The sequence below is a fragment of the Sesamum indicum genome, linkage group LG8 (assembly GCF_000512975.1).
Source record: "Sesamum indicum cultivar Zhongzhi No. 13 linkage group LG8, S_indicum_v1.0, whole genome shotgun sequence".
NCBI lineage: Eukaryota > Viridiplantae > Streptophyta > Magnoliopsida > Lamiales > Pedaliaceae > Sesamum > Sesamum indicum.
The window spans coordinates 15,270,014-15,287,453 of record NC_026152.1 but is presented as its reverse complement, the minus strand read 5'-3'; the positions used below and the strand labels follow the sequence as shown (position 1 = coordinate 15,287,453).

The following is a 17,440-nucleotide window of genomic DNA, read 5'->3' as shown; positions in this document are numbered from 1 at the left end:
AAAAGTAAGAAAATTTTTAAAAAATAAATAAAATTATAATTTTTAATCCATATGGATATTTTGATCATTTCACCACAAAAAATAAATGAAAATCTAACAGATTAAACTAATTGTTAGACGATCATTAACAATGAGAACAAACAATTTAAATATAATATTAACAAAATATATACAAAAGAAATTAAACTTTGCTTTTCAGAGTCCACAAGAGTACTATCTACGCCTCATGCAACCGAGATACGTACAACATTTTACATGCCAATCGAATAAATATTTGTGCAGACCAATTGCCACTGCATCTACACGTTCAGGTTCTTACCTGCAGCACACACAAAAGGAAAAATGTGAAATGCTACTGATCATAATTGGAACTAAATCAAGGATAAATTACGTTGGGTTTTCTTAAAATTTGATATAATTATATTTACTTATTTCTTACTTAAAAAATTACAAATATCCTCTAAAATTAACGGCCGTCTAACAAATACCCTCTCATGACAACTCAATGTAGAGGGTATTTGTTAGTCGTCTATTAATTCTGTGCAATTTTGTAATTTTTCGAACAACGATTAATTATTTATAATTATGATAAATTTTAAGAAAACACATGATAATTTGTCCTTAAATCACTTGAAGCGATTACCTTCCCTAGAGAGGTGTTGCGACGAGCCTTGAAATAATCATCATAGGAATTGATACGAACTCTAAGGCCTTCGTTCCCCAAGCTTTGTTGTTCCTCTTGTATCAGCATTGCTGAGGCCACAGCAGATGAGCTACATTCAAACAACTCAATCATTTCAAGACTTGCAACATCTCCAATTCCTTGAGGGATTGCTTTTAACCAAGAGCAAAAATTGAGACACAAGTGTTGAAGTTGTGGAAAATGTGTAGGATCAGCACACCAATGCTCTAACCGGTTTGACTCAATGAGCAGATACTTTAATTTAGTGAATTCCCCTTCATTTGGTTTTCACACCGATCCCTCAAAGGCATTATCTCTCAGTTTTAGCACTTCAAGATTGGGTAACGAACCAACAACAATCATTTTCTCCCAAGAAATTCTGCAACCACTGAGAGTCAGCTTCTTGAGATTTGGAGGGAAAGCGAGATTTAAAGGCAAAGGTTGCCTAGCTGAAGCATCCCTGGTAACGAAGACGCACTTCAACGTTTCAAGTTTGTGTAGGTAGATGAAGTTGTTGAACTCATAGGATGACCATTCGGTGAGAGTGTCGTGGACGTATGAAATTCCCAACTTCTTTAGATTCGGCATGGTTTCCAAGACTTCCTTGGTGCATTTCAAGTTGGTTACATCTGAAAGTGTTTGAAGATTCTCCAGAACCCCTTTGATTTCTTCAAAAGAAGAGGAACGCAAGAAGCCTCTTTCGAACATAAGATGCCTCAGTTTTGGCATCTCCCATATGCTCGATGGTAGATATAAAGTGTCGTCTGGGTGGAACATGCTGACATCCCTTAGATAAACAACTAAAGTTTGAAGATTCCGGAGTTTGCGTATGGATGCAGGCAACCATAGCTTATTTGTATAGCAAAATGCAAGGAATTCTAAATGAACTAACTCCAGTATTCCAAATGGAAACTCACTGAACCTTATTGTAAGTGCATTCAATACCTTGAGCAGTCTAAAACTCACAATAAAGGACACTAAGTGATTACTGGAATGAAGATCACAAAAATAAACAAGAGAACGGAGATACGAGTCATGAACAACGTTCAGGGGAAGCAAACGATCAGAGTGAATACTCACACGCCGCTGATTCTTTCTATCTTGTGGAAAACCATGACTCTGTGATTTCATTATCTGAAGAAATTTCTCATCCCGAGCTTTTCTCAAACACAATTCCCTCAACATATCATGGATGATTAAGGTTTTAATTTCACCATTATGCTTTCTCCTACGAACCTCAACAAGACTTCTGTTGATAAGATCACTCAAATAATCCTCTGCCAACTCTTCGAGACTTTTAGGGGTTCTAGGTTTTATGAATCCCTCTGCAACCCATTGCTTGATGAGTTGGGAGACGAATATCTCATAATCTTCGGGGAATACTCCCATATAAAGAAAACATGGTTTCAGATGATGGGACAAGGAATTATAACTTAAAGATAGTATCTCCATAAACTGATCGCCATCATTTCTAGCCATGGCTGAATAAACGTCTTGCGCAATGTGCTCCCAGTTTTCTCCCTTGATGTCTCTAGAGAGGAGGCCACCGATCACAACAATTGCAAGTGGAAGCCCTCTGCAATTTTCTGCAATCTCACGTCCAATTTTCTCCAATTCATAAGGGCCATCCTCTTGTCCAAATACCGTCTCACGCAATAGATCCCAACTTGCTTCTGGGCTAAGAAGGCTCATGTGATGAATAGAGCTTCCAGGGTTGGCATATACAGCCACTTCCGACTCACGAGTAGTTAAAATGACCCTGCTGCTATTATTATCATCTGGAAAGAACCTCTTGACATCATCCCAGGCTTTGGTGTCCCAAACATCATCCATCACGATGAGGTACCTCCTACCCTTCAAATTTTTGTACAGACGATCAGCTAATTCTTCAGCGCTCTTCTCATGCACTTCACTACCATCCTTTCCCGTGGAATTTACGAGAACCATAAACACATCTTCCACGTGGTAGTCCTGGGATACAACAACCCAGGCACGAGTATCAAAACGATCCTCAATAAGCCGATCATTATACAAATTTCTTGAGAGAGTCGTCTTGCCAATACCACCCATCCCGACTATCGAGATGATGTCCAGGTTAGACGATCATCCAGCTAACCGATCTTTAAGGTGCAACAAGTCTTGGTCAAGTCCCACCGGTGCGTTCTTGTTACTGGCAATAAATCTTGATGAACCGACAGCCCACGAATTCCTTGCACCCGGGGCTTCTTCTTTCCCATCCTTGATCTTAGACAGTGCTGTCAATATGGAAGCAAATTTTTCTTTCACCTTCCGTAAGCCTTTGTGTTTATCCATGTTCATCGACGTATCACATAGATGGATGGCAGGAAACATATCTTGAAGAGCCGAAATGATCTCCCAGAAACAGCTACCAACTCCACAACTTAGAGATTTGGAGAGCTCTGATTGAGTTAATACATGGGATTCTATGATATCTTGTGCTTCAAATGATGCGTTCCTGATTTTCCCTTCCAAATCCCCATTGGATAACCTGTTTTTCCATACAGAATCTTCAAGAATCCCTAGCAAATAACGAACCTTCTCAAGAAGATTAGATGGGATTTTTTGCATAGGTTGAGGGGATTCCTCCAGCGTTTGCAAGAATGAAACAAGTGCAGCATAAGCCATCTTCTCACCTCCTTCACCACACACACACAGAAACAATAAGCACACTATAAGTTGTTGAAGCCTGTTGGCAGCAACAGGAGATCGTCAAGTTATGTTCAGCAATAAATGTAAGAGATAGTACTAAGTTTGGATAATCTTAATAAACACAAAGCTGGCAATTCGGACATCTTAGGAAAACTGTGCACAAGAATGGATTGAACATTATAAATCATTATTAGGAATGGAATTTATTACTAAGCAAGTTGCTGTCTGTTTAACTCTTTTTTTTTTATACTATATATGAATTCATTATATGATTCAAGACATTCAAATTCAAAAATTAATTCAATATATTATTAATACATATACGTCCAACCCAAATAAAAAACAAATAAATTATTATAAAAATAGACGTACAAACATTCAAAAAATTTAAAAATCTCGTTGTAAGTGGCAGATATTCAAATGTATTAACTGAGATATTTGAAAACCACAAGAAAAATAAAAATCTGTAGTTGATCGATTTGTTTGAAACTTATTGAGTGTGTGTGAATTGCGCGTGGTTTGAAAAGAAAAACAAAATAGTATGGGAGGTCAACTCTTTTCATTTATAACATTATGATCTAAATCATTAATATATTTTATTTATCTATACTAATATAAAAAAAAGAAAAGACACTTTTTACTGATATACCAATTTTTTTATTGTGTTGATAATATCTTCAAGTTGATTTTCTTTGCTTTTTTTTTTAATATTTAAAATATGATATTTTGATTTATATATTTTATTATTATTTATAATACATTTTGAAGCATTGAAGATTATTTACTGTATACATATAAAGACAGCGTGCCACATTAATTTTTATCTATACTATTATAAAAAAAAATATTCTATTTATCATACTAATTTTTGAATACTCAAATTTACCCATTCATGCATTTCTTTCTCTCAAAACAAAATTGGGTTGGAATTGTAATTTACCTCTTAATTCATTTTTTTCTTTCTATCCACTACTCCATATTTTTCTTCCACACAAATTTTTATATATTTAATAAACCCATAATTATAACTATTTCTCTCTCATCTTACCGGTATTTCTTCTTCTCACAAACTTCTTTCTTTTACCTCAACTCATACTATATTTGTGTCATTTCACTTGATGCTATATATGCATTAAAATTGACCAAAATATATTAAACACATTGATTAATGTATATTAATATTTTTGATAAATTACATTGACATTCCTTGATATTAGGTCAATTTACACAAACACCCCCTATTTTTTGTAAAATTACAGCTACACCCGCTGAGGGGTGTTAGTCTAGTAGTGTAAACTTTTCAGGGGGTGTTTGTGTAAGTTTAGTATTTAAATAGGAAGTGTAGTTGTAATTACAACTATAACTTCTGAGGGTGTAACTGTAATTTTGCAATATATATATATATTTGTATAATTTGGCCTAAGCTCGAGATATATTCATGTTATTTACTCTTACATTTTTATCATAATTTTTTTTTATTACACATGGCGTGTGGGTTGACTGTTAATGTAAATAAAAAAAGCTAATATACTTAGCCCATAAAATGGGACAACTGCTGACAGATGGAGTGATGGATTCCCAGTTAATCGTTTGACCCAAATCAAACCGCAAATGGCGGGATAAGATGTATATTTTATTACATTCAAATCAAGTTTTAATTCAACTGATCCTATTAAATTAATCACTGTATATTAATGTAAGTTGTTAATGCAACAGTTGAAAGTAACACTGTAACTTTAAAAACACATAATTAGGGGAAAATGGTTTTCTAGTCTCAGTTTAGGGAGATGTCAAAAAATGTGGTCCTACTTATTTTAAAATAGTCAAATTTAGTCTTAAGAGGTTCTGTTTCTAATGCAAAATTAATCCCATCATCAGAAAACTGCCGAGAATAACTAAACATGGCTTGTTAAGTGGCAAATTTGGGGGAGAAATTTATTGGCTTTAATGTAATTTTTTCTTTGTTAATATTGAAAATGAGCAAGTTATCCCTTATGTAAAATAAATAGCTATACATGAGTCACTAATTGTATTAAAAGGTTCAGCCTTCTCGCTGGTGGAGGCATACTCCAGCGAACAAAAGGATTAAAATTGTGAAAATTAAAAGATACATGACCAAGATGCTACTTGATAAAAGGATAAAAACGTCAAATGACTTAAGTTACGGGACCAAAGATGAATTTAATTCGATATAATATTAGTGACAAACTATGAGTGATAAGTTTAAAGTTGTCAATAAAAAAATATATTAAGTTATAACGATTTTGATTTTGTCATTATAAAGTTATTAGTGGAAACTGGAAAGGATTGTGTATAAAGTTATCACTATAAATAATTTGTGATACATCTATATTGACAACTTAATAGCAATAAAATATAATGACATAGATTATTTATTATCACTAGTTCGTCATAATATACGAATCTAATTGTCTATAATGACAACTTTATGCACTACTTTTATTATTTATTTTTATTAATAACAAACTATTTCTACAAAATAATAACCCCTATTTGAAATAATAAAATTCATTATTGAGATAAAATAAAAATTATCATCACTAAATATATATAATTAGTGAAAAAATTAAAATTGTTATGATCAAGCTTCTCTTCTCTCTCTCTCTTTTTTTTTTTTTGAATTTTAACGAATTTAATATTTAAATTATGATAGGGCTAAACTATTTTTCTAACTTCCACCTCTCATCAAATCACATAACCACATGATGGAAATCTAAGAACATCCACCATCCAAAACACCACATACAAGAAACTTGCCTCACATTGCAGGATTGAACCCGGGTTGTTCTTCACATTCTTTGTCCCAACTCATCAGCCTCTAGCTTTCACTCGCTTTCGCAGAGAGGTACCCTCGAGGGAGTCGACATAATCACGGTAGGAATTCACACGAACTATAAGGCCTTCGTTCCCCAAGTTTCGTTGTTCCTCTTGTATTAGCATTGCTGAGGCCACGACAGATGAGCGACATCTGAACAACTCAAGCATTTCAAGAGTTCCAATATCTCCAACTTCAGTAGGGATCGCCTCCAACTCGAAGCAATGACACAGACATAAGTGTTGAAGTTGCGGAAAATGTGTATAATCGGCACACCAACGCTCTAACTTGTTTCTATCAATGAGCAGATACTTTAACTTGGTGAATTCCCCTTCATTTGGTTCCCACACAGATCCCTCAAAGGCATAATCTCTCAGTTTTAGCACTTGAAGATTAGGTAACGAACCAATTACAGTCATTTTCTCCCAAGAAAGTCTGCAACCACTGAGAGTCAGCTTTTTGAGATCTAGAGGGAAAGCTAGATTTAAAGGCAGAGGTTTTCTAACTAGATCATCCTTGGCACTGAAGAGGCACTTTAACGTCTCGAGTTTGTGTAGGTGGACGAAATTGTTGAACTCATAGGTTGACCATTCGGTGCTACTGTCGTGGACGTATAGAATTCCTAACTTTTTCAGATTTGGCATGATTTCCAAGACCTCCTTGGAACATCTAAAGTTTTTTACTTCTGAGAGTGTTTGCAGGTTCTCCAGAACAACTGAATCTTTGAGTATGGCCTTTGCAAGAAAAGGGGAAGGCAAGAAGCCTTTGTCAAACACAAGATGCCTTAGTTGTGGCATTGTCCAAATGTTCAATGGTAGATATAAATTGTACGGACCTAATATGCCAAAACCCCTTCGATAAACAACTAAAGTTTGAAGATTCCAAAATTTGAATATTGATGCAGGCAACCACAGTTTGCCTGTATGGCAAAATGCAAGGTATCTTAAATGGACTAACTCCAGTATCCCAAGTGGAAATTCATTGAATTTTATAGTGAGTGCATCCAATACCTTGAGCATTCTAAAACTCAATATAAAGAACACTAGGCGATTACTGGAGTGAAGATCACAAAAATAAACAAGAGAACGGAGATACGAGTCATGAAAAACGTTAAGGGGAAGCAAACTATCAGAATGAATACTTACTCTGCGATGATTGTTTCCGCCTTGGGTAAAAACATGACTATAGGAGTTCACTATCTGAAGAAATTTCTCATCTTGAGCTTTTTTCAGACACAACTCCCTCAACATATCATGGATGATAAAGGTTTTAACTTCACCATTGTGCTTTCTCCTACGTACCTCAATGAGACTTCTGTTGATAAGATCACTCAGATAATCCTTTGCCAGCCCTTCCAGGCTTTCATCGTGTAGTGGTCTTATGAATCCCTCTGCAACCCATTGCTTGATGAGTTGGGAGACAAAGATCTCATAATCTTCAGGGAATACTCCCATATAAAGAAAGCATGCTTTCAGATGACGGGGCAAGAAATCGTAACTTAAAGATAGAATTTCCATAAACTGATCACCATCATTTTTAGCTATTGATGACTTTACGTCTTGCGCAATGCGCTTCCAATTTTCTTCCGTGATGTCTCTTGAAAGTAGGCCACCAATCACGATAATTGCAAGTGGAAGCCCTCTGCAATTTTTTGCAATCTTCCGTCCAATTTTCTTCATTGCATAAGGGCAATCTTCTTGTCCAAATACCGTCTTGCGCAGTAGATCCCAACTTGGTTCTACACTAAGAAGATTCATGCGATGAATATCGCTTCTGGGGTTGGCATACATAGCCACTTCTGATTGGCGAGTAGTCAAAATTATCCTACTGCTATTATTATCATCTGGAAAGAATCTTTTGACCTCATCCCAAGCTTTGGTATCCCAAACATCATCCATCACGATGAGGTACCTCCTACCCTTCAAATTTTTGTGCAAACTAACCTTTAATTCCTCAACAATCTTCTTATCCACTTCACCGCCGTCTCGTCTCGTGGAATTCACGAGAACCATCAACAGCTCCTGCACACTGTAGTCCTGCGATACAACTACCCAAGCACGGGTGTCGAACCGCTCCTCAATAAGCCGATCATTGTAAAGATTTCTTGCAAGAGTCGTCTTGCCAATACCACCCATCCCGACTATCGAGATGATGTCGAGGTTAGATGAAAATCCAGTTAGCCGATCTCTAAGGTGCATCAAATCTTCGTCAAGTCCCACCAGCCCGCTCTCGTTACTAGCAACAAATCTTGACGAACCAGCAGCTCGCGAATTCCCTGCTTCCGGAGCTTCTTCTTTCCCATCCTTGATCTTAGACAGTGCTTCCAGTATTAGATCAAGTTCATCTATCACCCTCTCTAAGCCTCTGACTTCCAGATTCATACCTTGATCCATAAAATCCGTGGATGTTTCACGTAGATGGATGACAGGAAACATGTTCTGCAGAGCCGAAATGATGTCACAGAAACAACTGCCAACTCCACTACTTACAGATTCGGAGAGCTCTAGTTGATCAGCTGTAATATGGGATTCTATGATATCTTGTGCTTCAAATGATGCATCTCTGATTTTGCCTTCCAAATCCCTAATGGATAAGATATTTTTCCGGGAAGGATCATCAAGAATCCTTAACAAACGACCAACTTTCTCAAGAAGATGAGACGGGATCTGTTGCATAGGTTGAGGGGACTCCTCCAATGTTTGCAAGAGTGAAACAAGTGCAGCATAAGCCATCTCTCACCTTCTTCACAGCACAAGATGAGGTGGGGGGGGAGTTGGAGGGAAAGTGGCGTTGTTAGTGGGTAAATCTAGAGGAGGAGAAGGGGGAGGTGTCGAATGTGGCAGCAGCTATGAGAAAAAGAAGGAGAAGAAGATGGAAGGCTGTCATTGTTTTTAAAAATAAATAAATAAGCTGCAACAATTAAAGACAAAAGAAGGAAACAGGAAAGTTGTCCAAAATAAATAGATCAAAAGTAGTACAAAGCAAATGGGTCGGAATGGAAAATCCACCCAATTTAAGTGCATATCAGTAAGATTTTTTATGTCTTAAATTATAGTAATTGTTTCTCTTCTCAACTTCTACTAATTTTAATTTTTCATACTTTTAATTCCTTCAATTAAACTATATTCAAAAAATAAAAATTAAATTTTATTTTTTATTTAATTACACACACCCAATTAAATGTGTCACACACACTAATATATAATAAAAAATGTATTTAGATTGATTAACAAAATATTTTCAGTTTTAGGAATATATTTTCTTTTTCAAATTTAAACTATATATTTTATCTTATTTATACTTTTAAAGTATGAAAGGTAATAAAAGCACTTATGATAAAATAATTTGACATTAATAAGATAAACATGCCTTTTTCATTTACCCTTTTTTTTTTTCTATTGTACTTTCCAAAATAAACTTTATTAAAATATCTACCCCAAGTTATTTTTAATGATTTAAAATTTTACTCACATTTTATTTTAAAAATAATATATTTGTAATTTTTTATTAATTGTGAAATACAAAAAGTATTTATAAGCTCAATATATACAAATATATTTTATAAAGTAAATAAATTATATTAAAAAGTACATGTAAATATGGGTCATTACATAATGCATATAGTATTATAAAAAAAGTATGTTATATAACTTATAATTTTTTATTCAATTATATATCGATATAATAAAAATATATCACATCATTACTTAAAAAAAAGTAGAATATTATATATTAATTATATTATAGATTTGCATATTTTGTAGTATATATATGTTTGATGTAATATTTTAAATTTGTATTGATTAACTTTTAAAAATATATATAACAACACAGACAAAAATTATATAAATTTTTCACCAATTGTGTAAAAAATATAAGAATTATAAATTCATGAAGTTTATATAGATTCTATGCTCAGTATAAAAATTATAAATTTTGAGTAGTATTTATATTAAATAAAAAATTTATAATAATTCAAATTATAATTAGAAGAATGATTATAATAGAGATTTTCTAAAGACGTAAATAGTAAGGGCATTTTCGTTATAAAAGAATTAATATATATCATGAGAGGTTATTTTGTTACGTTTTATAGTTCAGAAATGTAAGTACACTTTATGTATAATTCAGATGTGCAAAATGTATTTAACCCCTTTTCTTTTATTTGGTTTCATATTTTCTTAATAATTATATCTGTAATTAAATTTCATCAAAATCATATTTTTGCAATTTTTTTAATTTCACATTATAATTATTTTTTATTAATTACTTATTATACTTATAAAAAACGATTTTTAATTATTTCTTAATTATAAAAATTAGGTGAATATTAAAATTTAGCTGCAACCTGTAATTTGTATAATTAATATGAAATTACAAATTTAAAATTCACAATCTCCTTTTGAAAAATGCAATTATTTTTAAGTTTTGGCCTAAAGAAAAACAGTACGTCAAAAAACGAGTCAAGAGCATAAGAAAAACGAACAGCAAACGGCGAAGTTCTCCTGGGCAGGGCGCACCACCTACACCTCGGCGGCTACACCGCTTCCACCCTCCGAGTATTACCTTCTCCATCCTCCTTATCTTTTTCTCCTTCCTTCTTTTATCTTTACTTCTTCTCATGACCTGTTTTCTGTCTTTTTTCTCCCTTCTTTCTGCCAAAGACCCATAACTTGTGTTGCTGAATTAAAATTTAGGTGCAATATAAGTCGTTGAATCTTGTGATGAGTAAGGATATTTCATGATTGATAATGGATGCTTGCGTTTCGTTGCTGACAATTTTCCGTAGCTTCGATGAAGTTCATGAATTGATGCTATTGAAGTGGAGGGATTTAGTGTTTTTAAGTTGTATATGCTAAATTTTCTGAATATTAATAATGTAGTGTGATTTCACACAGTTTGCAAAGCTAAAGCCCTTTAAGTTCACTAGGTAGTGCGTGTTACCATGAAAGTAGAACTACTGCACTTTTCTTTCTGATTAGGTGGCGAAATCAAGTTTCTACAGCAATGCCATGTTTGTTTGGACTGAACTTTAACACAATCGAGAACGCATGTGTTGCAGTTATTGGATGTTGGGTTGCTGCGGAGGATGAGGAAAGTTGTTCCGGGTCATCTGCTATTTTCTCAGAAGATCTACATTAAATTAAGTACTACCCATTTTCATCAAACCCCGCTTCTGTTTTGCTTAGTACATCGGTATTTCTCTACAAAATCAGTATCAAAGTGCACTTTGGGGGAGAAATTCAAGCTTGATGTTGGCACTATTAATGGGTTGAATGATGCTTTGAGTGTGTATAAAAAAATGGTCAAAATGAACCCACGGCCCTGTGTGCGCGAATTTAATAAGCTGCTTTCGCATATTGTCAAGCTAAGAGAATGTTCCACCGCCCTTTCCCTTTTCAAAGAAATCCGCATTTTAGGGATTCCAGTTAGTGAGTATACCATGAGTATCGCCGTTAACAGTTATTGCATTTCCAATCGGGTCGATTATGGATTTTCACTTTTGGGTTGGTTTTTTAAGCTTGGTTATGTACCCAGTGCAACTACCTTCAGCCCCTTGTTGAAGGGTTTGTTTCGAGGAAATCGGGTTGATGAGGCACAAGAATTGTTTAAAAAGATAGTAAGTGAAGAATTGTGTGAACTAAATGTTGTTGTGTATGGGACTGTGATAGATGGACTTTGCAAAGCGGGCAATACTGCCAGGGCATTTGAGCTGTTCAGAGTTATGGAAAGAGGGAGTTGTATGCCCGACACCTATATATACAGTACACTTATTAATGGCTTATGCAAGGACAGGTTGATAGATCCTGCTGTGAAACTTTTCTATGAAATGCTTGAAAAGGGCATCGTCCCGGATGTTGTAACTTACACCTCATTACTTCATGGCTTATGCAGTCTGAGTCGACTGCAAGAGGCTAAAATCCTAATGAAGGAGATGTTGGGTTGCAAAGTTTATCCTGATTTGATCACATTCAATATCGTGATTGATGCCTTATGTAAGGAAGGGTTGGTGGATGACGCAGAGGATGTAGCTCGCATCATGATACAGAATAATGTGGTTCCTGATATAATCACTTACAATTCATTGATGGATGGATACTGTTTGCAAAGCCGATTCGATGATGCAAGGAAGGTTTTTGAGTCTATGGCTGGTAAGAGCATTGTTCCTGATATTTTCAGCTATAACATCTTAATAAATGGGTATTGCAAGGGGATGAAAATTGATTATGCCTTGCATCTCTTCCGCGAGATGGCACAAAAAGGGTTGGCGGCAGATGTGACTACTTATAACACCATATTACAGGGGCTGTTCTGTGACTGCAGATGTTATGCTGCACTAGAGCTATTTGATGAGATGCAAGTTGTGGGCCAAAAACCTAATTTTTTTACTTACTGTAATATGTTGGATGGTCTATGTAGGAATGGTCATGTCCAACGAGCACTCTTGTTTTTAGATGAACTGGAGAAAAAGGGATTAGATCTTCACATAAATTACTACAATATCGCAATTGATGGATTGTGCAAAGCTGGAAAACTTGATAATGCACGAGCTCTTTTCAGCTCCCTCCCGTCTAAAGGATTGCAACCTGATGTTGTAACATACGGTGCAATGATAAAGGGGTATTGTCAAGAAGGTCTACTAGTGGAAGCTAAAAATATTCTTATGAACATGAAACTCAAAAGCTGCTTACCAAATAGTCTTATCTACAATGTTATTGTTCGAGGATTTCTTGCGAAGGGTGAATTTGGTGAGGCCGCAACATTTCATGAGGAAATGGTTGACAGAGGGTTGTCCCCTGATTATTCTACATTGACATTGTTGCTTGATTTATGGCGGACGAGAGAAAATAATCTTACTCTTCATAATATGATTCAGAAATTTGCGCCAGAGAACACAATGTTGTAATTGGAGGAGGAAATCTTGCTTGAAGGTTTTGAGGAGAACCTGAATTCAAAGCTTGGTTTCTTCTGGTCGTTCCAAGTAAGCAAATTTTTCCTTGAACTATCAGATAGGAATGTAAACGAGATGCTAAAACCTGGAAGTATAACATTCTCTTATAATAGATGGGGTAATGATGCGGAGCAAAGAAATCTGTGCTTTTGCAGTATTGATGGACTTCAACACAATTGTGACACTGGAGGCGATCGTACTTTTAATTTTAATTTAAACTTTAATGAACATATGTATCAAACATGACTAGCTCGACATAGTCAGTGAAACAATGCGAACATAAGATGCATCTGGCAAAGAGTGACAGCCTTTTAGGCATCTCTTGCAAATTTGATTTCCTTATATTCTCATTGTTTCTGCTGGTTCATAGTAATGATTTCGGAATGAAGAGAAATCTGGATTTCTACATGTTTACATCCTTTTGTTTTCTACAGCGATGAATCATGTTCATTTAAATGCGCGCACTACTTGAGGATGGCTGAGCAAATGAAGTTTCCAAACTAAAACCTTTTCTTTGGCAAATTTTGAGATCTGGATATGCTTCTTGAAGTCTCCTCTGAGGTTGAATTGAATATTGAGTATAGTGGGTCATTATAAACCATGATCTGCAATATACAAAATGCAAAAATCAATTGATGTAAATTTGTTTCTTGTGAACAGTTTCTGCATCGAAAGTTGGCAAGACTCTCTTATATATGTGGTAACCATCTGGATGACGGTTACAGTTCGTACATATAATATCCGAAGATGATAAAGAGGATCCATGAAGACCCTGCATATTACTGCATTCTACAATTTTGTATTAAGATCTTCCACACCTGCATGTAAGTTGTCTTTGGATTTTGCACTATCTTTCCATTCAACAGAAGGTATTCTTTGTCAGAAAGCCCTGAGGAAAATAAATGGACGAATATGTTGTGGTGATCCCATAGTATTTGGTATGTTTCTGGGTAGATGTATCACAACTCATGTGACTGCAACAATTCCGTTGCGAACTGGAATTGCTTTATCATTGGTGAAGGAAGCTCCTATAAAGAACTTATCTAAATTGAGAGCATTCTGGATTGAATTTTGAGAATAATCTGACAATGATGAGTTCTGCCCTGTTGAGCAAGTGAGTGAGTGAGTTTAAGATGGATAATGAACTCTTCAGAATTCTATAGAATGTCTGTGAATTAAGTGCTTTAGCTACTGTGTATGTTGTCAAGCTTCTTGTGGCAGCTGCAAGTACATCAAACGGGGTGCAAACTATGCAGGTGATCTGGTAATCGTGAAGCTCCAGTTTCCTCTGAAACACAAGTGAGTACAGGCAGTTTATTTTTTATCTCATTTTTGCTAAGTGCTACCTTATTAGTCTAATGATGGAGTTAATGGTTCTAAAGTTGATATAATTTTAACACACCACATATATAATGTTATGGGAGTTGAACCTGTTAGTCTTCTAGTGAGACCTTTATTATCAGTTCTTCCCAAGAACAAGTAGTTATTGTTTCTTGGATGAATACTGAACAAAGTTCTTATTTTGGTGAATTACTGCAGGTACTTGACGAATACGGTGGACAACTCGAGCGTGCTGGACAGCTATATGGTAATACTCCATACAATATTGGCTTTAACTTCAGTTTTGGGAATTTGAATGTGAAATTACTGCTTGTTATTTTCTCTAGACAAGGTATTAGGAATTAATTCATTGAATGATAAAGCAACGCTCTCTTTGCCACTTGAATGTCCTTGTAAAAAAAATGGAAAGCTATGGCCAATTTTTTACTATGTTTACTAATCCACAATAGCTGCACCACATATTTATGGTTAAATTCTGGACTATTAGACAAATAAATATACAGATGGTGTGAACGGACAAGTCTGAGGATGCATAAAGTTGATCGAATTAGCTTTCAGACTTCACTCATTTCCTCCTGTTTTCACAATATTATGTATCAAGTAAATTCTGCCAATCCGTAACTAACCCAAACGATTTGTTGCAGACTGTTGGCTTCTCAATTTTCCCAAAACTGGAGTTATATTATAGGTATTTCAAACCAGAAATAAGGATTCAAGACTTGAAGCCATTCTTAAGTACACTGCTGCTGCTGCTTCTTCAGAAGTTGACTCAATCTTTTGATGTCCAGAGCTTTTGCTTTTGTATTATTAATAAACTGTGGGGAAGCTCAACTATGAGATTTTACTCATCTCTTGTTGCATTTCCAACGCTGCATATTACTTTTGACACTTTTGAGCATCAACAAAATTCTACCCATGTATTAATCAAATGTTTGATTTGTTCAGCTCTTGTTGGGATGTGCTTGGACAGTAATTCTGCCATATAACATCATATATACACACACACACACATAATTGTGTGTTCGTGCTGATCTATGCGTATTATTTATTAACTAGACCTTCTTATGTAGGCTTAGTTTGAACTTATGGTTGCATAATTAATTATGAGAGAATTGATTTTTGGAATAATTACTTTCGGATAATAGATTTACAATTTTCATAATAAATTATATAAATGATTGTACTTAAATTTCAAAATTAGCTTCATTCTTGAAGTGAATAAAGAAATTAAAAGTTATTTAATAGGTGTGAAGTGTGAAGGCTGATGTTGTTCAATCTTCCCAATAAAATAATCACAATCATTTATGTCTTCGAGTGTGAAAAAATCCCTCCTCAGATTTTATTCGTCCAACAAGTCCTTAGATGAATTCTCTCCCAGTAATATAAAATCCCAAGGAAAAATAACATTGCAAAAATCAACAATTATTAATTGACTAGTCTTTCCCTTTTCTTTTATAGTTTCTAGTTTATATTTTATAGACCTTGTAGTTTTAGATTAGCCTAAGACAAAGCGTGACAAGAAATTGCAATAATGCAAAACATTTACCAGGCCTATTTTTATATTTTTCCCTAAGTTTGAATGTTTAAAATTTAAAAGCAGAAAAAAATTAAAAATTTTATAGGGTTCTTTAATATGAATATCTATTTTTAAAATTTTAAGTTTATATTACAATTGATTATATGGAGAACAATTAAATGGATTTAAAAAGTGTATATATATCTAAAGAAGTTTTATATTTAATTATCTATTTACTTAATCTTTAAGTCTTTTTTATTTTAGTAGCCAAGTTCGTCAGAGTCAATCTTTTATGTTTTTCTGTAATTTTTCCTATAAATTAACTTAATTGGTACTATATAATCTCAACTTCTTGGAGGCGCATTCCTTCTCCTGGATTGGGCCTCGAAGGTAGGTTTGAGGTCCGACAGGCCTTGTACCAGGCCTCTTTCTTGGGCTAATCTTGGTGTACAGGGCTAGCTTAGTGTATTGGCCTTCCATTTTGGGCTGATGGGCTTAATTTGGGCTTCGAGTAGGGGGATGCCTTCAGCTTCCTTCCTTTGTCAATCTGTTTTGTGGGAAGCACCCGCTAAGGCCGTCCGCTTGTCTGCTTCTTAGAGGGCACCTGCCAAGGCCACCCACCTGTCTATTTTTTTAAGGGCACCCGCCAAGGCCGTGAGCTTCTTTGCTTTTCTAGGGGGCACCTGCCAAGGTTCTCCGCCTATTTGTTTTTTAGGGGGCACCCACCAAAGACACTTGTCAGATTCTTTTGGGCCTTTTAATATATTATGGGCCTCTTGTTTCTTTCTTATTTTTGGATCACTTAGGCCTTTTTGGGTCATCCTATTTTTATGCACATTAACAGCCCCACACTCTAATAGGTGGAGATTTTGACACTTACTAGAGTAGAAATCTTCAAAAATGGGGTCCGAAGAATGAATTTTTCTTTTCTCCTTTTTTTGGAACTCCTTCTAAAAATATTAGTAGCATAAACATGCTTAGAATAAGAAGAGAACATACATCGTGCTTGAATGGAGCAGGATGTTTAGGAGGGTACTTCCATAGAGGAGGGCTTAATGGGTGCTTTTTGTGCCTACTTTGATGTAGGGCTTTATTTTTCTACAAGAGAATATTAAATAACAAAGACATATTTATATTACGAAAAGATCTTGCACGGAGCAAAGTTATTGTGCCTCCTCAGAGAGGGGCTTATTTGAGAGGGCGTCATTCTTGGAAAAAGACTTAGGAACCTCACCGGAGGAAGAATAAAGTGTCCACGGGAAGCAGGGCTTAGATGCCTCCGCAGAGGAGGGCTTAGGTGTCTGCACGGGACAGAGCTTACAAGTCTCCCAAAAAAGGACCTAAGTGCTTGCCCGAAGAGGACTGGGGTGCCTGTATGTTGGTGTGCTTGTGTGGAAGATGGGACTTTTAATGAGAGTGATGTCTTTTTTGTGAAATCCTTAC

General features: G+C 35.2%; 3 protein-coding genes across 6 annotated transcripts; 1 reads left to right on the top strand and 2 right to left on the bottom strand.

The window, feature by feature from the left end:
* On the bottom strand, positions 189–2,787 carry LOC105169388 (putative late blight resistance protein homolog R1A-10). The gene is made up of 2 exons (XM_011089782.2): positions 644–2,787; positions 189–319 (listed from the first exon to the last, which is right to left on the bottom strand). The coding sequence occupies exon 1, from the start codon at positions 2,750–2,752 to the stop codon at positions 971–973; it is 1,782 nt and encodes a 593-aa protein (XP_011088084.2). The 5' UTR covers positions 2,753–2,787; the 3' UTR covers positions 189–319; positions 644–970.
* Positions 6,053–9,129, bottom strand: LOC105168844 (putative disease resistance protein At1g50180). Of its 2 annotated transcripts, none has more exons than XM_011089006.2 (2): positions 7,334–9,128; positions 6,053–6,922 (listed from the first exon to the last, which is right to left on the bottom strand). In XM_011089006.2, exons 1-2 carry the CDS (start codon positions 8,918–8,920, stop codon positions 6,185–6,187), a joined length of 2,325 nt encoding a protein of 774 aa, XP_011087308.1. In that variant the 5' UTR covers positions 8,921–9,128; the 3' UTR covers positions 6,053–6,184. The 2 variants fall into 2 exon arrangements, with proteins under 2 accessions (XP_011087308.1, XP_011087309.1); XM_011089007.2 differs by having other exon boundaries at positions 6,908–7,107; positions 7,334–9,129.
* Positions 10,645–15,503, top strand: LOC105168846 (pentatricopeptide repeat-containing protein At1g63330). 3 transcript variants are annotated; one of them, XM_020696178.1, is made up of 7 exons: positions 10,645–10,747; positions 11,251–11,984; positions 12,084–13,170; positions 13,575–13,701; positions 13,801–14,439; positions 14,680–14,728; positions 15,126–15,503. In XM_020696178.1, the coding sequence occupies exons 2-3, from the start codon at positions 11,278–11,280 to the stop codon at positions 13,093–13,095; spliced, it is 1,719 nt and encodes a 572-aa protein (XP_020551837.1). In that variant the 5' UTR covers positions 10,645–10,747; positions 11,251–11,277; the 3' UTR covers positions 13,096–13,170; positions 13,575–13,701; positions 13,801–14,439; positions 14,680–14,728; positions 15,126–15,503. The 3 variants fall into 3 exon arrangements, with proteins under 3 accessions (XP_020551837.1, XP_011087310.1, XP_011087311.1); XM_011089008.2 differs by having other exon boundaries at positions 11,251–13,170; XM_011089009.2 differs by lacking the exon at positions 13,575–13,701 and having other exon boundaries at positions 11,251–13,170.

What these genes read in the sequence shown, in the direction of transcription:
- LOC105168846 (XM_011089009.2), top strand. Translation starts at nt 11,278, where the DNA reads ATGAGGAAAGTTGTTCCGGGTCATCTGCTATTTTCTCAGAAGATCTAC.
- LOC105168844 (XM_011089006.2), bottom strand. Translation starts at nt 8,920, where the DNA reads ATGGCTTATGCTGCACTTGTTTCACTCTTGCAAACATTGGAGGAGTCC. An exon ending in GCGGAAACAATCATCGCAGA is followed by an intron (nt 6,923 to 7,333) that starts GTAAGTATTCAT and finishes TTTCTTGCAAAG; the next exon opens with GCCATACTCAAAGATTCAGT.
- LOC105169388 (XM_011089782.2), bottom strand. Translation starts at nt 2,752, where the DNA reads ATGGGTGGTATTGGCAAGACGACTCTCTCAAGAAATTTGTATAATGAT.